Source organism: Camellia sinensis, chromosome 3, assembly GCF_055761805.1.
Source record: "Camellia sinensis isolate YWXY chromosome 3, ASM5576180v1, whole genome shotgun sequence".
Lineage (NCBI taxonomy): Eukaryota > Viridiplantae > Streptophyta > Magnoliopsida > Ericales > Theaceae > Camellia > Camellia sinensis.
Window position 1 is genome coordinate 50,044,156 of NC_138963.1, and position 10,795 is coordinate 50,054,950.

Sequence of the window (10,795 nt, forward strand, 5' to 3'; positions counted from 1 at the left end):
TGTAATGCACCGAAGTAGTGTGATGAACTTGTGCAACACACATGGGGTAGCTTTTGAATTTAAAAGGATACACCTTGCACGAATTTGAGTGCCACGCACTGGAGACACGGCCCGCGGTCAGAACGGAGGCCGGTTGAATGTCGGAGATGCACTTTCTTGCACTTTCTTGAGCTATGAAGACCATGAACTTCTCATATGGCCTAAACAAGGCTGTGGGAACCCCACCGGCCGAATAGGGAGGCCACCGGCTGGCCATCGGCACAAAAACAATTCCATCGGCACAAAAAAGTGCCGGCCGGCACAAAACATTGCCGACCAGCAAACAGTTGCTGGTGCGGGGCAGTTTTGTCTTTTCACCTCGGGTGTTATAAAATAGGGCTTCATGCCCTATTTTCTCATTCTCCTCACGCCGAAAACCCTTGCTCTCTCTCTCTAGAGTGCTTCTCTCTCATTTTTCGCCCGTTTCTTCGCGTTCTACGCTCGTTTCGTCGTCGGATTCGCGATCCTCTTCGCGTTTCGGACATTTTCCACCGATCACATTCTCGTTTCGGTGCCTCGTTCGGCGTTCTCGCCTTTTCGGGGTTTGTTCCCCTCACTTTCCTCTTCATTTCCGTGCCTCTTCACATTTCGACCTCCCCGGCCATTTCCGACCCTCTCGGGAGTTGACTTTTCAGTTGACTCTTCGCATTCCGGCTCGGTTTTCCTTTTCCGGCCTTTTTCACACCATTCTCTACATGGCGGATGACATCCCACGTGGCGGGACTCCCCCGGACCACGAGATGGATCCTGGGGTCGAGCTCTTACCACTGAGCGAGCGCCCGTTCGACCCGGCGACCTACCGGCCGGCGATCCACGTTCTGCCCCCAGACGGCTTGCGTCAGTTCCGGAGCTTTGAGAGGTACGCGGCGCCTAAGCTACTACTACGCGAGCCTACCTCCCATCTGTCTTTCGGCACTTCCGAGGTAACCCTTCCTCTGCTGCTTTACTTTCCGCAATGTAGGATACAAAACTGCCATAGTTAGTTGTACTCTTTAACTGCTGAAATCTGATATGCCGTAGACCGTAGTTGACTGTAAACATACATACAACTGATATCTGCTTGAGACTGACACATGCACACACACTGCACTAGCCCTGAATCACTCAAACACACTGTACTCACTGCATTCTACTGCATACACACTGGTACCCAGTATTTGTCTGAATCTGACAAACTTGCATATATGCCACATCTGTTCTGAAACACCCAAACACGCTGACACAGCACACGTATTTCACTGTAAGCACACCGGTACCCGGTATTTGCCTGAATCTGACAAACTTGCACACATGCCATATCTGTCGTTTCAAAACTGCATTTTGAATGTTGTCTTGCAATTGTCATTTTCTGTTTGCAGGAGGGTTCCCATACCATTCGCGGGTATGGGAATACTGGTGCGCGGGAGTGGTATGATGAGCTCCCTGATGCGGTCCAGCGCATCGTGGACCGAGCGGGCTTCGGCACCTTCTGCCGAGGGCTCTCTAGGCTCTCCACATGCAGGCCTCTCCTTGCCGCTCTGGCGGAGAGGTGGTGGGACACCACCGATTCTTTCCACTTTTCTGCTGCGGGGGATATGACGATGACCCCTTATGACTTCTCGATGCTCACAGGCATCGGGGTAGGGGGGGATCCGATCCCTTTCGACACAGACATGGATGAGTGGACCGCTGCTCAGGTCCATTTACTGGGGGAGGCCCCACCACTAGCTCGTCCAGGCTTCGTCCGATACTCCTGGTTCGAGACACAGTTTCGGGTCCAGCCCGCATTGGGGGAGGAGACTCAGATGACCGAGGAGGACGTGGAGAGGTATGCCCGTGGCTTCCTCATGTTCCTGTTCGGGACTACTATCTTCGCCGACCGGGCGAACACCGTGCCTCTCTGTCTTCTCAGCGCACTGGTGGATGTCCGGGACATCTTGCACTACGACTGGGGCGGCGCTGCTCTGGCCACCCTGTACGGATACATGAGCTCGGCTTCTCGCGGCAGCGGCCAGCTGCTTGGAGGCTACTGGCGGGCTTGGGAGGTACATTTCTTCTCCACTTTTTCATTCCTGTCTCATACTTTCTGTACTCTGTACACTGCACACACTGTGGTCTGCTCTATACTTGCTGTATACTGTACACACGGCACACACATACATTCTGCTTTATACTGACTGTACACTGCTCACACTGTACACTGTACACAATACACTACACAACACACGGCTCTGCCATTTCTGCTTTATTCTGTACATTCTGCTTTATCTGATGGTCATACTGACATCTGTTTTGCAGCTGTGGGTTTACGCCTACTTCCCTAGGCTTGCACCCGTACCAGTCGCGGAGCCTCCTCCGGCTGTCCCGTTCTCGATTCGCTTTGACGGGAGATGCACCCGGCGACCACGGGAGACGTTCGGCTTCTTCCGCCGATATTTCGACACCATCACCCCGGCCGAGGTATGTTTTACTTTCAGTTCGTTTAGCTTCGCTTTCTCACTGCATATTTCAATAACAGTAGATAACAAACTGTCTGTTACTTTTCAGATCACTTGGCGGCCATGGGCTTCCTTGCCGTCGGCGATGCGGGGTCGGTTCCCTGGTGCTGAGGAGACCTCGCGTTTCCGGATCTTGCTAGAGGGCCCGGTCTGTCGAGCTTGGTACCTGGGGGAGCGTTTTCTACGCCAGACCCACGGGTTACCTGAGCAGATAGTCCCGGCTCACCCTCCTGCAGAGATGAGGGAGATCGAGGGGCTGACCCCTGAGCAGCTGGATGATTACTCCATCGGCTGGGAGGAGGCCGGCTTCCGAGGCACCGGCGACTACCAGGAGTACGTGCGAACGTACCTGATGCGTCCCTTGAGCGGCCGTCGAGCAGAGGGGGCCAGGTATGTGGCATCGGCGGCTGGGGCCGGAGCGGGAGCAGAGGCTGGAACTTCGAGGAGGGCCCGGGTCCGTGGTAGGGGTAGGGTGCAGGGAGGACGGGGAGCTGGCTGGCCTGCCCTGCCCGCTGTACTGACTTTCCAGGGGCAGGGTGGGTCGACCTATCAGATTCCCTTCGCCCCTCCACCGGCTGGTCACGAGTTCATCGATGTCCCCGATCTACCTCCGGTATGTATCACTGCACTTCGTACAGTTATTCATTTCAGTTTACTTGATATTCCACAGAATACTAATGCATCTGACACTTTTGCAGGCTTCTTCTGAGTACACCCGTCAGTCGTTGGCGATGAATGCCTCGATGATGGGGATGCTCCAGTGGACATTTGACCTCCTAGCCGTTTACAGCATACCGGTATGTCCTTCTGACACTGGCCTGAAACCATTCATACACTGATTCGCATAATCTGATGCACGGCACAACACCTGATACACTGAGCTCACAGTATCTGACACACTGTATACACTGCATTCTGCACCGTACCCTACACTGACAAACTGCTCACGGCATTCTTACCCTGTACTCACATTCTGCATTCTGCACTGTTAAACTGCTCATGGCATTCATACACTGTATTCACACACGACATTCTGCACTGATAAACTGCTCACGACATGCTGATGCATTTCACTTTTGTGTACTTTTTCAGCCTCCTTTCCAGATTCCCATGGCAGGAGGTGCTCCAGCTAGACCTGCTGTCCCTGCTCGGGGGAGAGATGAGGAGGGCAGGATATTTCCCCGTACCAGGGAAGGGCGTACTCACGTCGGGAGTAGCTCGCGAGCTCCAGTCCCGGACGATGACGACGACGAGGAGTCAGAGGCGGAGGCAGGGTCATCGGAGGAGGAGACCGGAGACGGTTCTAGCTCGGGCTCTGACGACGATGCTGATGATGCTCCTGGACCTTCGTCCAGGAAGAGGACCAGGACGGACTGACAACCCTTGGAGTCGCTGGACATAGATGCAGATTTTTGCTATCTTTTCTTTCTTGTACTTTTCTTTTTGTTGGTAGATAGATTACCTTGTACTGCCGCAGGAAGATTTTGTTTTCTTCAAAACTTGTACATTTGAAAAGATAATGAAATGAAACGGACTTTTTATCTGAAAAAGTGTTTACATTTACACATTTTATGCATTGCATCGCATCTCATCATGTTACACCTCAATGTAAACGAAATTGATTGGTTGTCTGAAAATTGAACACTTGCACTGTAATAATCAGATAACTAGACAGCCAACAGCGAAATAACCCAAGAAACCCACTGCCTGATTCTGGACACACAGCCCTTGCTCTACTAGGGATTAATCTGCATACAGCCCATAACACAGCATTCGATTCATTCTGCACACGGAAATTCTCAAACAAACAGCCCAATCTGACAAGACAGAGCTCAAAGATGGAACCGGTTGGAATCGAAACACGTTCAAATGTAGAGAATGGCACAGCATTCTGAGCATAAATGATTTTTGAAATCGAATGAGGGTTTTTCAAACCGGGATATCGAGCCTACAACTGAACACAGCGAGGAGGACTCAAACAAAGAGGTACACGACCTAAACACAACGAGATACGCTCAGGAGAGACTCAAAACAAAAGACGAGACCGTCAAATGAAAGAGACACGACACACAGACGCGTAAACGAAGATGGGGGACCTCGGACCACGAGGAGCCAGTTTAATCTGGGTATTGTTTCCCACCCTTTCTGATTTGTGATCCTCACATTACTCGACTCTCAAGCTCGGATTTTCTCTCAAAACCCTTTTCCTCACTTTTCTCTCAACTTACACCTCTCTATTCTTCATTCTCTCATTTTTCATCCCTCCTCGGGGGGATTGATGGATAAATAGAACGGTGTGGGTTCACACCCGATGCCATTAGCTTACAGCTATTTCTTCTGGTGGGCAGCGCGCTCTTCTGGCAAGTACGTCGGTGACGGGGGAAAGACAGAACGCCTGGCTCAACTGGTTCATCCATTTTTTCGTTTTTGCTTTCTACTAAAATGGTTTTGATCAAAACGAGAGTCGGATTAACGTACTTGTTCAATTTTCGATTTGAAAGCCGTGCAAGTCAGGCAGCAAGCACTGAAAATTTTCCTTTTTTGGGTCCAAGACAATGGTCCGATTTTGGAAAATGGAATAGTTTTCGAGAAAATAGTCAACCTCAGTAAAAATTTTCAAAAACTATTTTTCGAACAGCTGATGCTTGACAAGCATGGAGCTTACCCTTTGAGATGCGCAACCTCGGATCGAAGGCAATGGAAAATTGCCCCTGGTTTGAAGGGGGGGGAGGCAACGGAAAGTTGCCCCTAGTTTGAATGGCGTCTCACGACGGCTTGTGGCAACGGAAAGTTGCCCCTTGTTTGGATGGTGCCGCAGCAGTCCGCAGACAGTCTTCATTGGCGGTGGTCGAACTCTCAGACACAGAGATGACGAAGACGATCACAACACATATATGGACACAATCACCTTGAAGGGTGTTGGCCACTGGACTTTGGGATGAAATCGAAACCATTGCATGGACTGAGACGCTTATGAAAGCGTTGGGGGCTGGACTTCATGATGAAGTTGCCTACGTATCCCAAACATGGGAATCAAGCCTTACGTAGTTCCGGCCAAGGTCCACTCGGGTATTTTAACCTTCACTTTGTTTGGCTCTTACTTTTGCCAAGGCGCCCAATGCGGGTTTTCGACCTTGCGAGCTTCTTTTCATTTTCTATTTCTTTTTCTTCTTTCTTTCTTCCTTTTTTTCTTTTGCATTTTTTTGTATTATAATTTTTTTTTTCTTCTTTTTATGTATTTTTCTCTTGCTCTAACTTTTGCCTGGGTCGCCCTTCCGGGTTTTCGGCCCAGCGAGCCTCTCAAAGGGTAAAAGTGTAGCAAGTCCATGCCAAATGGTTTCTTGAAATTGAAGTCTCTCTGTGTCTAGGAGAACGGCTGTTGCACTGATTTGCGGAGAATCCATCCTGGTTACTCCACGAGCTTCTTCCGGCGAGATCTACTCCTTCTGATTCGGCTTTGATGCTTCTTGATCGAAGGCTACTTCAAAACTGGCCACACGGGCCTTTCATGGCGTTTGTCCGTTGAACTTTCTGAACGTTCTAAACGGGTTCAAAGTTGGAAAACGAATGGGTTGAATCTTGAGGCTGAGAGCGATCCTAGGCTGCGCAATCTCAAGAGCGATTCCACACAGGTCTTCGCAGGGCCACGTAAAACATTTGCTTTTGAAAGTTTTTAAGGAAGCGAAGAATCGCTCGTGCCGAAGATAGTGTGGAACCAATCTGGATCAGGCCAGCGTCCTTCTCAGTACTCACGCCGATAAGCATGATTTCATTCATAAAAAGGCTTAGCACGCCTCTCTTTCTCTCAAAATGATCAAAATTTTACAAAACCCGAGGAATTCCTTCCTCTTCGTTTTCATCACTCCAGTGTTCAAAAGTTTGTTTTTTTTTGAAAAACTTAGGTTAATGCAATGAGTTTGGCACACAGGAGAGCAGGCGAGATGTACTGTCAGCCCATTCAAGTTCTCCGGCACTTATGCTGAAAGCGAGCATGAAGTTGAGATAGCAACAGCTGTTTTGATCGGCTTTGTTGGTGCAACTGGCCCCTTGGCAGGAACAGACTCAAAACAAAAACAGATAATTACAAAACAAAACGGTGTTCGGGACAACAACCCCAGAATCACCAGGTATTATATAAAACGGGGACTGACTCGATACAACAAGACAGACCCTTAAGCGAAAGACTGACTCAAGACAAAGAGACAGACTCAAAACCAAAGACTGACTCGATATCCAAATCAGGATTTACAAAAACTTGGTTTCGCCGGTGCTCAAAAATGCGTGCCAGACGCTTCACCCAAAAATGTACCAAATGTTGCCCGCAGGCGGTTCACTTTACATACTCACAGTATCTGAGCCCTCGAAATCCAACAACTGAGTGGTGACGGGCTTGCCTGAGGTAGGTGGTAGGATAACCTTGTTATCAATCAAATCCTGCACTTCATGACGAAGGCGGGAACATCCATCGGTACTGTGACCAGACTGTTGATGGTACGCGCAGTACAAAGTAGCATCATGAGTGGCGGGGAGATTCTTCGGGAGTGGCCGGGACTCCAAAGGCTTAAGATGCCCATTCTTCGCCAATATTAACAATGCCCTAGACAAAGGCATGTGGAGGTCATGAAAGACCCTGCGCCCTCGGGGCAGGTACTTTGCAGTTTGAGGATCCTTGCCAGATGCGCTGGCGAAAGGATCAGCTGGCGCTGCCTTGGCTTTTTGAACCTTTCCCGGTGTAGGGGTGGGAGCTACTGGAATTGTCTGGGCATGACGGGGCCCGTCCCGGTTTTCTGTCTGGCTTGAACTGCCTTTGGTTGGAGCGGGGAAAGCATCATCTACAGCTTTGGTCACTATTGCAGATGTTTGTTGCTTGCTCATCCCTCTGGCCTTCAGAGCCTTGACTGCCCACAGCAGTTGCTCAATGGGGTCGGCATCTATCTTTGCCTTGTCTTTTCCTCTGGCCTCAGCCTGGTCGAGGGTCTGGGTTGGTGCTGACATGTCGTGGCTATAGCCGGAAGCCACCTCTGGCTGGCTGAGCTCTATCACAATCCGCCCCAGCAGCGGGGGCTCCTGTGGTACAAAATTCCCAGCATACGGCGCCGCTGGCGGTGAAGCCGACATTCCATAGGCGAGGTCTGCCACAGACCTCTGGAGATCGCCTATCATCCCCATCAATTCAAATGTGGTGGGCTCACGAGCCTGGTATAACTGGGGAGCCCAGACTGGGTGCACAACGGGCATCCTGGGCGGGTGTGACATACTGATGCTGGCCTCACTCTGCGGAGCGGTCCCCTGCTCCGGTGCGGCTGTCATAACCACAATTTCTTCTGAACTTTGTGTCGCCATAATTCTTGCCTCAGCAAAGGGGAGACACTGGCTGTTCTGTATCAACTCTGCCACTCTCTGAACTGAAAGGAAAAACAGACAGCATTTCAACCCAAACTGATCAAACACGGGTGTAGCCAGACAACTGTACCCTACTGCTGATCACTGTTCCCAAATTTCTGTTCCCAAGATACTGAATCTGATACCCGCGGATAACTGATTCCTGATAACTGATTCTCAACAATACTGATTCTGGTGCCCTCGGGCCCGATACTCAAACTCACAAACTGATATATGCGTTCCTGTAGAGATACACTCTAAAAGCACATATCAAGTAAAAGAGAGCTCAAATCACCCTTATGTTGGGGTAGGGTTTCCCTGTCCTATTTTGTCAGGAACTAGGGTTTCACTACGCACACAGCGGTCTCAAACAACCTATCGGGTAAGCAACCTGTCCTAGCTTGGAATGGTCACTATGGATCCGAATATGCATTAGGTCGAATGGTCAAAAGGGGTGCCCCGGTAAAACCGGGGTTTGTGTTCCCATACTGTCAGAGCCCATAGCCGGTCAGCCTTATGGACATGCCTTGACAAGACAAGCCTCCGGCAAACCGTTCAGGAATGGCAGATGGCAAACACTGTGTTCCTAGGCGCACCAATGCACATGCAATGCAAAGAAACACATAAATGAGATCAAAACAGGATATCACGAGTTCGAGTCAAGCTCTCTAAATTCCCCAGCAGAGTCGCCAGAAACTGTAACAGCGCCCGCGTGGGACCTCGTGCTACAGTTCAGACTCGATTTGTGTCATGGTTCTTAATCTGAACCAAAGAGTCCAAATCTAGCAAATCGTTTTGAGAAACAGATTTTTGAAAAAGTAGTGCCAAACATGGACTGCTTTGCCAGATACAGAGTCGCCACCTAAATATTTTTTATGGGAGAATTTAGGAAACCCTGACTCGGTGCCGAAGGCCACATGTCCGTCATCACCGGAGTTGTCTCGGCTCGGGAGCTTGGGTACGATCGGGGAAGGTCAGCTATGAGCACCCCCTTTCGCCCGGTCCGAAGACCGGCCTCTACTAATCGTGATATCCGTTTTTGAAAACTTTACGTGTTCTTAAACCAATTATTAGCCTAGAATCACTATGTTATGCGCACAGCAAACAAGTATAGACTAGATTGCCTAATTTGGAAATAAACATTGCATATCCATTCGGTTTGAAAATGCTTTGGAATTTGCTACTCGCAAGTAGACTAAAATGCGGATTTCAACGAGTTTTTCCAACTCAAACAACCCAACCTTCACCCACAGGCATTCAAGCAATTATAACACATAAGCATCTAGCCACATGTTAAGCATGCTGTCATGGTAACATTCACACTCATGTGATATGCTAAAGCGGAAATACTTACATAGTACTCCGTGCCAAAACAAAGAACTTGTTAGCAAACATGCATGATCCAAGTCCATGTGAAGTGCCTAATGCATCGCATACAGAGTGTTACTAGAATAGGCTCGGCTATCCTAAACATGTCATGTGAAAATGCACAATTATCACGTATTCAGTTTGGGAATTGAAGTATTGATGCAATTAGCGTGATGTACCGAGCCTAATGCATGCAATACAAATGCATGGATGCACACATGCATAGCATAAGGTATGCTAAATTAAACGTGCCTTAATCTACCATCGTAAGCAGGTAAATAAAAGGGAGGAAAGACGTGAGGTTGGAAGACATACACACACTCACGCACACTTATTACAGATTTGCCCTCGCTCGGAGGGACCGAATAAATATTACAAATTAATTAACTACGCAAGCTAATTAAATATTACAAATTAATTAATTAACAAATTAACTAATTTAGGAAAACAGTAAAACGTCTCGAGAAGCGCGCCGCCATGCGCAAGCTGCCTCTGTTTTCCTCCCTTTCCCCCTCTGGAGGTTGTCAAAACCTCAGGCCTACATCCTTGGACAGAGGGGATCATCACCGGCTAGATGAAATTTCCACCGGCAGTGTTGTATGGCCATCGGCACAAAGTTGAAGCTGTCGGCAGAGAAAATGGTGCCGGTCGGCACATTACACTGCCGGTCGGCAGGGTATTCTTGCAGAACCTGCAACTCACAGCAACAGAGGGCAAAACAAGGCATGGCAGCATATTTCAAGGCATGTATGCATCAACCATGTCTCTTATCATTGTGATAACTCAAAGGGACATGTGCCTCGGTTCTCGGACCACCAATCACGCATTTCTATGCATGATGGTCCAAGGAACCAAGCATGCAACTTTGGTTTCAAATGCATGCAAACCAATCAAACAAATTAGGCCCAATTCCTATCACCAATTCAAGGAACAAGGCATGTATGCAAAATGCAATGCAACCTAGGCATACAAGCTAGGAATGCAACATGACATGGCAAGGCACTTATGCAATCATGCAAGCATACATATGGCAATGCAAATGGATGGCAAGATGGACTTATACTTGAATTAAGCAACTCTAAAAAGGCCTAAAACAGTAGCCAATAAGTGCTAAAGAGTGAGAGCTAAATGGCATGCACACACACATGCACATAAGGGCCAATACTTAAGCACAAAACAAGCAACATTCAAGCACACTTGAAAGGAGGAATCATGGACTAATTAGCATGCAACATGAGCCCTAAAATCATGTTATAAAATGATGCCAAATCAAGTTATAAATCAAGCCAAAACATGCAAAGAGTAGTCCAAGTGTTCAAAGCAAATCAATAAGGCATTGAACTACACTTAACATGACCAAACATGGCATGCAGAGAAGGACCAAAATCAGAGGTTTAGCATGTTAAAACAAAGCTAAAGGACTACTTAGATGGCATCTAAATGGCCCAAATACAAAGGCATACACCATGGCCAAAACATGGAGCATTGCAACACATGCTTTCAAAGCATTAAAGAGGCATGCAAGGCAA

General features: G+C 48.6%; 1 protein-coding gene across 1 annotated transcript; it reads left to right on the top strand.

Moving 5' to 3' along the window:
* The first annotated feature begins 1,400 nt into the window (after positions 1–1,400).
* LOC145820994 (protein MAINTENANCE OF MERISTEMS-like) lies at positions 1,401–4,066 on the top strand. Its single transcript, XM_082917627.1, has 4 exons — positions 1,401–2,063; positions 2,317–2,478; positions 2,566–3,129; positions 3,215–4,066. The coding sequence occupies exons 1-4, from the start codon at positions 1,614–1,616 to the stop codon at positions 3,353–3,355; spliced, it is 1,317 nt and encodes a 438-aa protein (XP_082773753.1). The 5' UTR covers positions 1,401–1,613; the 3' UTR covers positions 3,356–4,066.
* The last annotated feature ends 6,729 nt before the right edge of the window (positions 4,067–10,795 follow it).

Excerpts from the sequence above, each read along its gene's own strand:
- LOC145820994 (XM_082917627.1), top strand. The coding sequence starts at position 1,614 with ATGACGATGACCCCTTATGACTTCTCGATGCTCACAGGCATCGGGGTA. Across the intron at positions 2,064-2,316 it reads GCTACTGGCGGGCTTGGGAG|CTGTGGGTTTACGCCTACTT; the intron begins GTACATTTCTTC and ends TCTGTTTTGCAG. Across the intron at positions 3,130-3,214 it reads ATGTCCCCGATCTACCTCCG|GCTTCTTCTGAGTACACCCG; the intron begins GTATGTATCACT and ends ACACTTTTGCAG.